The 16317-nt window shown below is 43.6% G+C and overlaps 1 protein-coding gene across 1 annotated transcript in view; it reads right to left on the bottom strand.

Annotated features, from left to right (window-relative positions):
- Nucleotides 1-16317, bottom strand: part of LOC126273334 (zinc finger protein ush) — a 264681-nt gene that overhangs the window by 32480 nt on the left and 215884 nt on the right. Inside the window, exon 2 of the mRNA XM_049976880.1 lies at nucleotides 9876-10072. Within this exon, the coding sequence (XP_049832837.1) occupies nucleotides 9876-10072 (197 nt within the window). The remainder of the gene's footprint in view (nucleotides 1-9875; nucleotides 10073-16317) is intronic.

Raw genomic sequence — 16317 nt, forward strand, 5'->3', positions numbered from 1 at the left:
CTGCGGCTACCGTGTATTCCTTCTGCATAAGCATGCCAGATAAGTTAAGCACCCTCCACTGACATCACAATAATGCCGTACAACACCGTCTCTAACCTTGCGAATGTGCTCTGTTGGGTAAGAAAGAGCCTCTGTCAGTTTCTTGACGTTTGCAATATCCAGCCGAAGCCACCCGTTGAAATTTGGAAATTTTTGGGAAGCTCTTATGGGATCAAACTGGTGAGGCTATCGGTCCCTAAGCCTACACACTACTTAATCTAACTTAAACTAACTTTCACTATGGACAAGACACACACTCATGCCCGAGGGAGGACGCGAACCTCCGACGTGGGAGCCGCACGGACCGTGACAAGGCGCCCCAGACCGCGGGATACCCCGGGCGGACATCCGTTGATGGTTAGATTCTGTACAACTACCAGATTGCGGAGATGCTGGTTGCTACGTTTCATACGGTGTTGCAAACAGTCCCAGACATTTCCTGCGGCATTAAGATGGGGTTTATTCAGAGGGGCAGTCCAACTAAAAAGGGTGGGTAAGCGATTATCGAGCCAGAAATGTATGCTCGCAGCGCTGTGAATGTAGTTATTATCACATTAGGTGATGATACTGTTCACAACATACTCGTCTTAAATGCTGAAGAAATATCAACATTTACTGCCCGAGCGTATTAAAATAAATATCCTGATTTGTGATTTCGTTAGTAGTACGGAGTGGGCGTAAGTGACGGTACGAAGAACGTCCCCAAAACATGTCAGTACCACGTCTTGGCTGAACTACACCATGCACACATTGCGGCTTCGGCGCCACGTTGAGTCGTCGGCTTGCACAGTTTGTAAAGATACAAAATAGGGGCTACTGGGATCTTTCTACACAGCTCCGCTTCAGTCCGGAACTGCGCTGCAGCTGCGGTCGCAGGTTCGAACCCTGCCTCGGGCATGGATGTTTGTGATGTTCTTAGGTCAGTCAGGTTTAAGTAGTTCTAAGTCTAGGGGACTTATGACATCATACGTTAAGTCCCATAGTGCTCAGAGCCATTTGAACCATTTTGAACACAGCCCCAGTCAGCTATTTTCCAATTTCTGTGTAGTGTGGTCCAACTGCAGATGTATAGATTTGTTGTCGATGTCAGAGGTGGCTTTTCGTGATGTTCTCTACTCCAAACGTCGACTGCATGCAGTTCCCTTCGCAATGCTCCCTCGGGAAGTCGATGAGATGAACCTACCTTTACCGTCTAGCAGAAACTCCGGTCGGGGTTGAAACCGACTCTCAACGACACAGCGTCACACTCGTCAACGATCCCTGTCTGTTACTATCTTTTTATGATCACTGTTCTTCCGCCGTGTTAGACTGTGGCGAGTGATACGCCACTGCTTGTAGACAAGTTAACGCACCAACAAATCGGACAACTTCATTCACCCTGTGGTCATGGCTACGTTCAGCGTAGTTCCTTTCTCTCACGAGAAGACTGTGTCAGGCAGCAGATTACTAACGCTCTACTGCAACATTGTCTGTTGTTTTTTCTACTCAACTGCATTTTTATACATTTAGAGTCAACGTTTGCCCATGTATGGCGATGCCGCGAGCACCAGAGAGGTCACAGCCGGCATCTACCGTATATAAGGGCGCACCAGTAGCCCAATGGCAGTCACACCACTTACCATATCGTGTAATTTAAATCGCTTGACGCGGCTGGAAAGCCGAGAACATTTTATTCGGTGTGGTTGTGGTCCACGTCATTTCGTCGGACATCGTACCTTGCTGATAACCTTCTTGCACACTCATTCTAAACTTGAAATCGCTCTTCGAGGCATGTTGACAGAGCAAACAGTGTACACAGGCAACATTGTCTTGTTGACAATTGGTGACACAGTGCGCTCTATTGAACTGCACTGACAATGCACTTCTGTTATAAGGTGACCGTATCTGCGCTAACCTCCGATGTTTCCTTCCATTTAATTCACTGACACACAATTAAGCTTTCTACATGTCAAGTAACATGTTAATGAACTCTCAACCCAAACGCTTGAGTGTACAAGGTGTTACAATTAAAGCTCCAGAAAGTGAACTACTACTCAGAAAGACGTCAGATTTGAACAGCATCTTATTATACAGGGGTAAATACCATGGAAGAAAAAAATTAACGAAAATCTGACCAGTAGAGGGCACTCTAAGCACCAGAATATGCAGACGAACAGATGCGTGGCACACAGCAGTTCCTCAGTTCGCTTTCGAGACGTCCATCTTGACTTTCTCAGTGAAGGCTCACGCGTTACCGGTGAAGCTCTTTTGTAAGAACGCATATTGTGCGCCAGTATCTCTGCAGAAGTTCCGAACACTCAGAGGTTTATGAAAAAGACGTATTGTTCCAATGTTTGCTAAGGGTTTGGAGAAAATGATTACAAAATTCGGAAACACAGGCTCTTCTGAAGAGCAATGCGTCAGAGGGAAGAAAGCATTTGATCTGACGTCTGTCTATCTCCAAGCACATGTCAGATGTCATTACGCAGAATTGCGGAATATGGGCAACGGAAAATCCGCAGCACATCAACCACATCAACCGGCACCACTTCATTCAGCAAAAGTGACTCTGTGCTGGGGGTTAATGGAATCGTTTAACACAAGGCCGCCTTGCGGATTCTGTTACCTGGTAAACGCTTCTTCTTCTTTTTTTTTTTTTTTTTCTTTGGTCATCAGTTTACTGACTGGTTTGATGCGGCCCGCCACGAATTCCTTTCCTGTGCTAACCTCTTCATCTCAGAGTAGCACCTGCAACCTACATCCTCAATTATTTGCTTGACGTATTCCAATCTCTGTCTTCCTCTACAGTTTTTGCCCTCTACATCTCCCTCTAGTACCATGGAAGTCATTCCCCCATGTCTTAGCAGATGTCCTATCATCCTGTCCCTTCTCCTTATCAGTGTTTTCCACATATTCCTTTCCTCTCCGATTCTGCGTAGAACCTCCTCATTCCTTACCTTATCAGTCCACCTAATTTTCAACATTCGTCTATAGCACCACATCTCAAATGCTTCGATTCTTTTCTGTTCCAGTTTTCCCACAGTCCATGTTTCACTACCATACAATGATGTACTCCAGACGTACATCCTCAGAAATTTATTCCTCAAATTAAGACCGGTATTTGATATTAGTAGACTTCTCTTGGCCAGAAATGCCTTTTTTGCCATAGCGAGTCTGCTTTTGATGTCCTTCTTGCTCCGTCCGTCATTGGTTATTTTACTGCCTAGGTAGCAGAATTCCTTAACTTCATTGACTTCGTGACCATCAATCCTGATGTTAAGTTTCTCGCTGTTCTCATTTCTACTACTTCTCATTACCTTCGTCTTTCTCCGATTTACTCTCAAACCATACTGTGTACTCATTAGACTGTTCATTCCGTTCAACAGATCATTTAATTCTTCTTCACTTTCACTTAGTATAGCAATGTCATCAGCGAATCGTATCATTGATATCCTTTCACCTTGTATTTTAATTCCACTCCTGAACCTTTCTTTTATTTCTATCATTGCTTCCTCGATGTACAGATTGAAGAGTAGGGGCGAAAGGCTACAGCCTTGTCTTACACCCTTCTTAATACGAGCACTTCGTTCTTGATCGTCCACTCTTATTATTCCCTCTTGGTTGTTGTACATATTGTATATGAGCCGTCTCTCCCTATAGCTTACCCCTACTTTTTTCAGAATCTCGAACAGCTTGCACCATTTTATATTGTCGAACGCTTTTTCCAGGTCGACAAATCCTACGAACGTGTCTTGATTTTTCTTTAGCCTTGCTTCCATTATTAACCGTAACGTCAGAATTGCCTCTCTCGTGCCTTTACTTTTCCTAAAGCCAAACTGATCGTCACCTAGCACATTCTCAATTTTCTTTTCCATTCTTCTGTATATTATTCTTGTAAGCAGCTTCGATGCATGAGCTGTTTAGCTGATTGTGCGATAATTCTCGCACTTGTCAGCTCTTGTGTGGATAATGCTTTTCCAAAAGTCAGATGGCATGTCGCCAGACTCATATATTCTACACACCAACGTGAATAGTCGTTTTGTTGCCACTTCCCCTAATGATTTTAGAAATTCTGATGGAATGTTATCTATCCCTTCTGTCTTATCTGACCGTAAGTCCTCCAAAGCTCTTTTAAATTCCGATTCTAATACTGGATCCCCTATCTCTTCTAAATCGACTCCTGTTTCTTCTTCTATCACCTCAGACAAATCTTCACCGTCATAGAGGCTTTCAATGTATTCTTTCCACCTATCTGCTCTCTCCTCTGCACTTAACAGTGAAATTCCCGTTGCACTCTTAATGCTATCACCGTTGCTTTTAATGTCACCAAAGGTTGTTTTGACTTTCCTGTATGCTGAGTCTGTCCTTCCGACAATCATATCTTTTTCGATGTCTTCACATTTTTCCTGCAGCCATTTCGTCTTAGCTTCCCTGCACTTCCTATTTATTTCATTCCTCAGCGACTTGTATTTCTGTATTCCTGATTTTCCCGGAACATGATTGTACTTCCTCCTTTCATCAATCAACTGAAGCATTTCTTCTGTTACCCATGGTTTCTTCGCAGCTACCTTCTTTGTACCTATGTTTTCCTTCCCAACTTCTGTGATGGCCCTTTTTAGAGATGTCCATTCCTCTTCAACTGAGCTGCCTACTGCACTATTCCTTATTGTTGTATCTATAGCGTTAGAGAACTTCAAACGTATCTCGTCATTCCTTAGAACTTCCATATCCCACTTCTTTGCGTATTGAATCTTCCTGACTAATGTCTTGAACTTCAGCCTACTCTTCATCACTACTATATTGTGATCTGAGTCTATATCTGCTCCTGGGTACGCCTTACAATCCAGTATCTGATTTCGGAATCTCTGTCTGACCATGATGTAATCTAATTGAAATCTTCCTGTATCTCCCGGCCTTTTCTAAGTATACCTCCTCCTCTTGTGATTCTTGAACAGGGTATTCACTATTACCAGCTGAAACTTGTTACAGAACTCAATTAGTCTTTCTCCTCTTTCATTCCTTGTTATTAGATTTTCGTCCCCCTTTACATACTGCATTAACCTTTCAATATTCTCATACACTTTCTCTATCTGTTCATCTTCAGCTTGCGACGTCGGCATGTATACCTGAACTATCGTTGTCGGTGTTGGTCTGCTGTCGATTCTGATTAGAACAACCCGGTCACTGAACTGTTCACAGTAACACACCCTCCGCCCTACCTTCCTATTCATAACGAATCCTACACCTGTTATACCATTTTCTGCTGCTGTTGATATTACCCGATACTCATCTGACCAGAAATCCTTGTCTTCCTTCCACTTCACTTCACTGACCACTGCTATATCTAGATTGAGCCTTTGCATTTCTCTTTTCAGATTTTCTAGTTTCCCTACCACGTTCAAGCTTCTGACATTCCACGCCCCGACTCGTAGAACATTATCCTTCCGTTGATTATTCAATCTTTTTCTCATGGTAACCCCCCCTTGGCAGTCCCCTATCGGAGATCCGAATGGGGGACTATTCCGCAATCTTTTGCCAATTGAGAGATCATGACACTTCTTCAACTACAGGCCACATGTCCTGCGGATACACGTTACGTGTCTTTAATGCAGTGGTTTCCATTGCCTTCTGCATCCTCATGTCGTTGATCATTGCTGATTCTTCCGCCTTTAGGGGCAATTTCCCACCCCTAGGACAAGAGAGTGCCCTGAACCTCTATCCGCTCCTCCGCCCTCTTTGACAAGGCCGTTGGTAGAACGAGGCTGACTTCTTATGCCGGAAGCCTTCGGCAGCCAATGCTGATTATTTATCAAAATTTAGACAGTGGCGGGGATCGAACCCGGGACCGAAGACGTTGTGATTATGGATCAAAGACGCTACCCCTGGACCACGGGTAAACGCTATAAGAGTCATTTCAACCCTTCAACATAGGTATGTGTGGGTAGGATCATTTTTATGCAATATTGCGCTCTTCCATACACTGCACAGCCGGTGAAGTGGGTGCTGAAGAGGCATTTCGGAAATACTAGAATTAACAGCCGTTATTTCGCTACAGCCTGGCGGTCCAGATCACCTGAACTTATTTCGTGTGACTTCTGGCTGTGCGGTTATCTGACAAACATAGTGTTCAGTGCTGCAATTAAGACGTAGCTGACCGGAGGGCGCGCTTTGCACAACGCACTCTGAACGTGATTCCCGAGACACTCTGACCTGTTGTCGAATACATAGTGAAAGGGTCCTGTAGCTACCTTTCATTAGTCCGGCAGCCCATTTTCACTATCATTTCTCTTTCTTTTCCTTGTTTCTCTTTTCTCATAACTCTCATTGTGGTGTGATTGAATGAACGTGGTTGTGTGTCACGTTTCTAGACGGTGGCGTAGTCTGTTGCAGAAAGTCTGCGATAGTCATACAGATTCAGCAGCAGTTGTACAGAATAGCGAACTCTCGTAGTGGTCAAGTAGGCAAAGAGATTTGCGCTACTTGTGAGAAGGTTGGTGGTGGAAATGGCATCTTTGGGTTTTCTGGGCCACGAGCAGCGTGGAAGAGGCTGGAGAAGAAAAAGGGGCAGCCTGCCGCCGGTACGGGAAGCGTCCACTTCTGTGCTCCAATCGAAGAAGGGTGAGTTAGGCTGACCGCGTGGCGCGTCGTTACTTGGCGAGAGTAGAGCTGTTAGCTTTTGGTCTAGCTTTTCAGCTCTGAAAGATTGCTTTGCCTTGTCGTAGCAAGGAATGCAAAACTTTGGCAGACTTTTCTTTTAGAAAATTTCTGCAGCAGACTTGGATCCGCTGGAAGAGCGCCACAAAAAGCTGTCGATAAGAAGGGAGCACTCGCTCCTGTATGAATTTATGTTTGCCTTCAGCCGTGCCTGTATAAGCTTTTATTTTCCTAAATATCAATAGCTTTGCCTTCTCGTAAATTTTCCTTGCTTTATGTATCTTTCGCCCGTGGTGAGTCAACCACGTGGTTGAACATTAGAGTTTGTTGGGCTACCGTCATCACTAACTGTCCCATCTCATGTTTGTTTTAAAGAATGTTAACTGTTCATGATTGTGTGATGCGATATTGTTGCAACTTGGCCACGATACCTAGAAATTGCGTCTCCACAAACCACGTGGTCACGCGGGTGTACTGTGAAACGTGTATCGTTTTATGAGTTATTGCGAACAGTTATCAGGCAACAGCAGTTGTATGAATGTTTCACACCAATGATTTTAGGTGTAGATTATAACGGTGAATGTATCGATTTTTTTAATGTTTTAGGAATTAATGTTATCAGGAATTGTGTACATGCCTCACATCCATGTCTTAGGAATAAATGATTTTATCTACAATTTTCTCTTGTGTTCCGAAGTTACGTTTTTGCACCTAAGCCACTCACCTCGTAGCTTTCCCGTTAGCACATCCAACGCGTTTCCTTACGCAGAGGTTAAGTGATTAGTTTCCCCTTTTATTTTAAAACAAATGTTTGAGATTAAGTCTTATTTTCAGGTGTGTTGCTGGGAGCTGATCTTATGCACAGTGTTGATACATTTTCTATTTTATTTTAAATGTCTGATTCTTGTGAACAGTGCACGGACAATACTGTTAATTACATCGCATCCTCTATGAGCGATATCACGACGTGTGCATTTTATGAGTTTTTGGTCTGTGATCAAATTAATTTATTTTCGGATTCGGCCAAACCTTTGATTAGTTGTATGGTTAGAGTCGGTGGCGACCCTAATCTTAACGTAATATCCCTTAGAAACAGGTTAGTTGCAATAGTTTCTCGACTTTAACTTGTGGCAGAAACTGGTGGACAGAATGTCTTACACCAATCTCACGACAATTAGAAACCGATGACATTTCTTTACGCGGATTTTGTCCCCAGGAAAATTAAAAACTGCAGTCGTTTTGCTTTTTATGAGGTTTTTGGCCTCAGGGCAATTAAAAGCCGATTTTTCCCATCCTATGTTGTACGAACTTGCCATTGTGAATGGGCTTCCCTAACTAACAGCGCCACAACTGTTGACTGCCGAACTTGTGCAGTTAAGCACATTGAACAGTACGGATGGTTTAATGAGCAACTCAACCATATTCGATGTACTGCGTTTTATCTTTCATTTGCAGCCGCCCCCACTTACGTTAAGACGCTCACAGGACCATCTATGGGTAAATTTTTTTGCTAATTTTTCTTATTCCATGACGTTTCCCTCTGTGTCGATAATTTTCTGTTCAAAAAAAAAAAAAAAAAAAAAAAAAAAAAAAAAAAAAAAAAAAAAAGGTTCAAATGGCTCTGAGCACTATGGGACTTAACATCTGAGGTCATCAGTCCCCTAGACTTAGAACTACTTAAACCTAACTAACATAAGGACATCACACACATCCATGCCCGAGGCAGGAAGGATTTGAACCTGCGACCGTAGCGGTCAGGCGGTTCCAGACTGAAGCGCCTAGAACCGCACGGCCACACCGGCCGGCCAATTTTCTGTTCAAATTTGACATCATTCTGAGCAGTGTTTCTCTTTCTACGGCATTTTCGAACTAGAACTTTAATTATTGACACAGTATGAATCAGTTTGATTACAAGAAAGCAGCACTCAGAAAAAGAAATTACTAAACAACAATTTATTCTTTGTTAAATAATGTGAAGCCATATTTTGTAATAGGTGGGAATTATCACAAATGACCTTGGGGCGCTACCCAGTAACGCCAGCCGAGAAGATGTACACCTGGCGAGCGACACGAAGTCAGCCATGGACTGAAAGCAAGTAGATCAGAGAGAACGTTGGGAGCGGACCTTTACAGTGGACTAACTAGTGCTACACTTGGTCGTGAGTGACAGTTCCGCGTGAGGACGAATTATGTGAAAAAGTAGATAATTAACTGTTCTAAGGCAGAATACTGAGGGCGGAAGATAGTGCTGAATATTGAATATAAAAGTGCTCGAACAATTTTGTTTTTGATGGAGTGCAAAATGGTGAAAACACGTGCTTGTCTTAATATAACAATGAAAAACGTTAATAATAATGCAAAAGAAATAAGTGTAGGTCTCTTTTGTTTCAAAAAACTGTTTGCCTACAAGATTACCTAAACAAAAGCTCAACACGGTACAAATAAATGATTTGTGTTGTAGGAGCCGCAGCGTGACTTGTAAGACGAAGAAGATGCCTTTTCTCGACTGGGGAACATCAGTGGGGTTTGCATCTCGCAGAAGCCCAAAATTAGTTTCCTTGTAGTGAGATTCCATTCATAAACGCAGCTGCGCATAAACATGAACATTTAACAGACAGATAACAATAGACTTCTTTAGCACCCTCGTTACGCTATCAGCAGCTGTACAGACCAATTTCCTGCAGTCTACAGACTATTGAGAAAGAAGTTTCCAATATAAAAAAAAACACATACACACACAAACTGAGCAAGCCACAATGATGGTGAAAAACCTTTTTCAGAGCTCTTTATTGGGTGGTGCTTCGCTTTGTGTAAATCACAAAGAATCGTGTGAGGTTGTCTTTCACATAGATAGAATTGTGTCTTTGGTCTGTACTTCTTAACGCTTCCATCGGGTGTTTTCTGTATGGTGTCATCTTTAAAATGCCCAACTACTTTCCCCTCTTAAGAGTATAAAATACACTTTCTCGATCACTCAGTGTCAGATTTCTTTTTCTTTTTTTTAAAACTATTTCCTTCTTCCACTGTTGACACAAAAAAATTATTGTTTGTTCATTTCCAATAGTTGTTCATTTTGACGATTGTACCCGGCTGAATTCTCATAAACTATTGGAACAGTGTATCGCCGGGGAAAGGTTAGAGCTGACAAGATTTAAGGGTGCAATAGTTTTGAATAGGACGTGAGCGTCGGATGCAAGACTTACGTGCGAGACTGCGGGGGGCGGCGGCTCAGGAGGCGGCTGTCCAGGCGAGGCGTCGGGGACGGCGGCGGGCGGAGACTCGCGGGGGCCGCTGGCGGCGGGGGAGGCCTGGTCGCCGGCTGCGGGCGGCGGCGGGGGCGGCGACGGGGGCGGCGACGGGCGCTCCGCCTCCGCGTCGCTCGTCCAGTCCTCGTCCTCTCCTGCAACGTCACCAGGGCCGTCTCTCACCAGCGTCCGAAAGCCAAGGCTTGAGCCGAGCTTCTATCGAAGTGCAAGCTCTTGGGAGTAACAACTTGAGAGTTGACGTCACAAGTGGACATGTTCACGTGGAACACTTGTTGCAAGAAGAAAGGTAGGTAGGCAGGTTTGACGTTAACGTCCGGTCGACAGTGAGGTCATTGTAGAGAGAACGTAAGCTCGGATTAGGGAAGGATAGCAGCAGGTAACTGCCAGAGCTTTTTTCACAGGAACGATCCCAGCATTTGCCTTAAGCGATTTAGAAAAATCACGGAGAACGTAATCTGGATGGCCGGACGGGGCAGTGAACCGTCGTCCTACCAAATGCTAGTCCAATGCACCATCTCCGTCGGTACATGCCGCAAGAGCTCTAACGTCATTCATCTGTCCTCGTAACACAGCAGGTAGCAAGTGTGAAATGTTCCTTCTCGTATATAGTCTCGGAGTTCGGTAGCGTTGGGCGGAGGCCGATTCGCTGCCATAGTACTCGCACTCTTAAAGCTGTTCGATACGTGAGACAAATTACGCGACGCATGGCTGCGTTGACGTTTTCGGAAATGTTTGTTGGCGGATCAGGATTATCACCAAGGACTTCTATACGTAAACTATCAGTCTAAATCTGTGTATCCAGGATTGGATTTGACCAGCGAGACAGAGCTAAAATAAGCACTGCTTCTACGGCCACTACTCAATGCTCTGTAGCAGTGCATCTGCTTTCAAAAGACTGTCAGCTCCAACAAAAAAGACTCTCAAATCCGAAAAAGAGCACCGTAAATAGTCGCCAACCGGTTTCTACCATCTCGTCTGTACTCAGGACAGCACCACAACCTAAAGTAATAAAACTAACATGACACACACACACACACACACACACACACACACACACACACACACACACAAAGTTTCAAATTTCCACTTGGGCGAAACGAATAATTTATTATCTTCTAATAATCACTGCCAAATCCTCTTCGTTTGTTAAAGAAACGCCTTCAGCCAGGTGATGGTACCACGCTCTGTTGTGAAGCCTCCTGATGTACTCCCAGTAGACAGCAACGCTCTCCTCAAAACTTCCAAAGTTCACTCAACCACTCCACCTCTGCCCCAGATGGCACAAATATCGCCTCATAAGCCCCACGAAGCTGCCGGCCAACTCACCGATCCCGTGAGATCCAGTTCGCTTCGCGAAATTATTTAACTTTTCGGCCTTTCACTCAATCAGAATTATGAGCACAATGTAGACTTTTCATCCTCCATTTTGAGCTCCCACTTTTAATGCTTCTATAAGGCGCTGCCTCCTGCTAGGTCTTTTAGAAGTATTTTAAAACACGATAAAAATAACCCTTCATAATTGTTATCGACACAATGATGTGATACGTATCATAACATCACATACAATTTTTAAGACTCCTGAACAAAAAAAAAAAAAAAAAAAAAAAAAAAACTGCATTTTGTGCGAAGCGACAAGCAGACCGACAATGCGATCGTCTCCGCATAGATAAGAACTTCGTGTGGGGAATGCGTTGTAAGGGACCTTTGCATGGGGTCCCAGTTGTGTCATCCGCGCGTTTCCGATGCTGCCTTTTAACAAGGTGTAATAATATTTATTAAAAATTGCCGAATATGCTTGTAAAATGATTGAAACAATGTTTCACAAAAGATGCCCCGCAATTCTCTCTTTTAATATCGCTTAAAAATACTAAAAGTGGGTGGGAGCTAAATGCCTCCAGGCACCACAACATTTCATTTTGCTCTACTCAACCTATTAATGGGAGAAGAGCAATCTCTGACTTGTTCCGTCTAAAGTCTGATGCAATGTTATTTCTCTGACTAGGCGTAAACACCTGCGCTTGAGTCATATGTTTTTCTCGCTGTTGCTGAGAATCTAGACGATAAAACAGCGTCTTAAAACAGAAATAAGATAGAAATAACTCTACTGTTCCTCAAATGTAAAATTTTGTTTGCTACTGAATGTGGTTGTCGGCGGCAGATTTAAGCGGCGCATTTTGCTAATCTGTGGTACAGGCGAAGAGGACATTTCTGGTCAAAAGAAGTCTGTTGGTGTCAAATATCGACCTTAAACTGAGGAAGAAATTTCTCAGATTGTACGTCTGGAGCACAGCATTGTATGTAAATGAATAACTGACTGTGGGGAAAACCGGCAAAGAAAAGAATCAAAGCGTTTGAAATGTGGTGCTATAGAAGGATGTCGAAAATTAGCTGGACTGGTAAGAAATGAGTAGGTTCTCTGGATAATTGGCGAAGAAAAGAAAATATGGGGAACACTGGCAAGAAGAAGGAACAGGATGACGGGACATGTTTTGAGGCATCAGGGAGTAACTTCCATTGTGCGAGAGAGAGCTGTAGAGAGTAGAAGTTCGCTCCACAATACATAAATGACTTAGTAAATGGTAAGATAAGCGGTAGTATTTGTAGCATTGGTAGCAAAAATAAAGTAAATGATTATGTAAGGGAGCAACTGGGAGCCAACAATCAGTGTTAGTCCATTATGTGTTTTATATCCTTACAGAATATAAATTACATTTCAAAAGGAATAAAAATTAGTTGATCGCGTAATTCTTCGCTTTTATGTAACCAAAGAAATTAATTTTAATGCGAGTACAGTTTATATGCACAGAAAATAGACGTAATTATAATCATTATTTAGTAATCAATAGAACGTTCTTTATCACGATCAAAGGCAAAAGTTTCCTGTTAATATTGACAAATGCGAAAGTTGTTTACGATTAACAGAAATATGTTTTGTACAGGGGGTTTCACACTTTACATTTCACTTTTCTAGAGTTGTAAAGGGCACTTAGTAGATCAAGTTTCACATACAAACTCACGTCCAGAAACGTCATCGAATGACGCTACAGAGAGTTATAGGCTCCGGCACCTGTAAATGTATGTATATATAGAGCGATGATAAGGTTGCGTGATAATGCTGCAAACTTTCAGGAGTGATAGAGAAGGATGAATGTATTGATTTGAGGTAAGGGTCCTTGGCTCGGAAACCGTTTTGATACCTCTGACGGTGGAATACTTGTACCAGCACTGTTGTTGCTAATAATGTAGAGTAGGAAACTTTCAGACGAACGTATCAAGAAAAAATGTCTAAAATGCATATATTAAGAGCTATGAACACTTGTTCAATACATGAGATGTGTTCCACACTAGCGAGGATATGCAAGTGGCCATAGCTCCTCAGGTATGCATTCTAGAGCCAATATTTACTGGACATTTTTCTTGTCTTGGACCATACTATCACCTCTGAAAGATGGATTTCCTACTTTCTCAGCAACAACAGTACCGGTACATGTATTCCTCTGTCAGAGGTATCAAAATGATTTTCGCTAGTAACTTACGATTCGTTCCTTTCCGAACCAGGGACCCTTACCTCAAATTGGTACATTTATCCGTCTCATCCATCCTTCATTTTTAACATCATCACGGAGTGACCCCGTATGTATATACAAATAAAACTGGCCCAGAGAACTGAGTTCCAGGGTACAAAGAAAAAAAGCAAAGGAAATACAGTAGTGACCTGAATGAAGCAGATGTTGAAAGTGATCTCCACTAATCTCTTGGCACCTTTGGGCCCTGGTCTGCAAGTTGCTGAAGGGGGATCGAAGCTGGACTGCTGGAATTGCTGCAATCTCATCTGACGTTTTTTGCTGCAGTTATTTAAGACTATGAGAGTTGTTGCGATACACTTCAGACTTGAGACTCTCCGCACAAAGCAATTGCCCACTGACAGATCAGGTGACCTTGGTGAGCACCCAGGGAGGCGACCACAATGACCATTGGTAACAACTTCCTCAGGCGTGAACACAGTGTGAATGTGCTCCAAGGTTCGGCCAGCTGTATGGGCAGTTCCTCCATCCTGTTGGACGTAACGGTAGCTCTTTAGATCCACCGTTAACGCTGCCTCAAATTCAGTTGCAATCTTATCTACTCGTTTGGGCCACTTTGATTTGTCCTATCCTGCACATCTATAGGCGCCGGCGCCTATAATTTTGACGCTCTGCAGTGGCGTTGGATGACGTCTCCAGACATGGGCTCCTATGTAAAACTTTATCAGCTACGTCCTTTCTACAAACTCTAGAAGTGTGTAACATTAATTGTGAAGCACCCTGAACACGTTCAGTGACGTACTGAAGCGATGTTTGATATATTTCTGTGTTCCCGTGTTATTTTACCTATTTGTTGCGAAAATTGCGTTTTATAGCACTATATGATAAATCTTTGCTGTTTTCTTTATTTTTACTACAATACCCTTCCGTTTTACATTACGAATTGACAGTTTTCGAATAAAACGTGTATAAATAGTGACAATTTCAATTTTGCTATAAATACTGTTTACTTTTAAATTACAGAGTGGAGGATAACTATGGAGAACTAAAACGGTCGGTAGGTTACCCGGTCCTTTCTGAAAGATTCATTGCTTACTGTTTTTAGAGGAATGTAGTAAGTTATTTATCGCCTACATAAAGAACGCTATCGTTATGAGGTAAACCCCGACACGTATGCAACACACGTACCATTCAGGTAATACGGCTACTGACCAAAGCTACTAGCGAAACTAGCGTACTCTGCGCTTGCTTACGATAGCCTACGGTAGATTTGCTAGTAGACAGTGAAAACTAAAGGGGAACACGGCGCCTGGAACACATCCTACAAATATCTTAGGATGTAAAGTGCAAGGGCTACTCTGAGATAAGACACAGGAGAGGAAGTCGTGTCAGGTCGCATCAAACGAGGCAGACGATTGATGACTTAAACACAAATGCCAGGATATTAGGTAGGTATTCGTGTTCACTTGGTGAAGGTGCAGTGAACAGGTATCCAACAGCTCGGGAAATCGCGGATGTGGTGTGAGAAGGTTCCGTACACACAGGAGCAATGGAGGAAGGAGCGGGAGGAATTCCGGCACGGAAGAGCGGAGGGCGCCGGGGGCGGCGGAGACGGCGGAAGGCGCGAGCCGCGGCCCAGGTGTGCGCGTAGCCATTCAGCTGTCAGCCGGCGCCTCATTAGCGCAATTATGTCGGCGATTAGGCGCGTGCTAATTGAGCGGCCATTGTGTCGCGGCCGGCGCCAGGAATGCCGCTGCCGCCTCCGCCGCAGAAAAGCTACCGACTGCAGAGGCAGCTCCTGGTCTCCGCTGCCAATTAACACGCCTACCCTCCCACCAGTTCCACAATTCGCGTCCAATGCTAACGTTCACTGTGATCGCTTATCGCCGCGTCGTAACATTCCTCGGACACAAAATACGGAAGTGAGCTGATAAGCTAGCGCCGGTGCTGAGGGAGTCACCTTCAGGAACTTGCGGCCCTTTCTATTGGCAGCACGAAGGGGAGAACGAGCGACCAGAGTTCACTGTTGGCTACTGTGGCTGTCACGTAGACTGCCCAAAAAGTATGCAGCCACGTATGCGCCTGCTCTGGAACGTGTACGAGAGGAGGGCGGTTCACATCTCTGTTCTGTTATCCAGATCTATGTTTCCCGTGGCTGAATGATTTCGCCATCCTTCTGCGGATGCGCTACTTATTTGATTAGTTAGTTAGTTAACTGATTACATGTTCATAGATCATTTGAACTATTCATGTGGTACAAATCAGTTTGCAGGATACATATAGATGATTCGTAATTTTTTAAATCCTTCTCATGCACATATGCTTAAAAACAAGTTGTTTTTTTTATTTTTTACCGACTACCACTTTTTAAATAAAAATTCGTCAGTGGAATAGAAGGAATTGTCCAGCAGAAAAGATTGCTTTGCTCTCTATCACGCATTTTGTGGTATTGAGCAAATTCTCAGAAACTTCTGTTGCTGCATATCGAACTCCTTTCTGAGCTAGTGACAGCTTTAATAATGGTTAATAAAGATCATTTTCTCCTCTATTGTTGTAGGTATTGTTGTCGCTATTCTTCCCAAACTGTGACTGATTATTTATGACGCCTTCATTAGGGAACATATGTATTGTGATGCAACAGTTAAAATACCTAACTCACTGAACAGGTGCCTATATGACGATGCGGGTGAACACCGCGTATTATCCTTAAGGTTCGCAGGAGAGCTTATGTAAATTTTGGAAGGTAGGAGGCAAGGTATTGGCAGAAGTAAAGCTGTGAGGACGGGGAGTGAGTCGTGCTTTGGTAGCTCACATGATAGAGCACTTGCCCGCGAAAGGCAAACGTCCCGAGTTCG

Source organism: Schistocerca gregaria, chromosome 5 (genome assembly GCF_023897955.1).
Source record: "Schistocerca gregaria isolate iqSchGreg1 chromosome 5, iqSchGreg1.2, whole genome shotgun sequence".
NCBI lineage: Eukaryota > Metazoa > Arthropoda > Insecta > Orthoptera > Acrididae > Schistocerca > Schistocerca gregaria.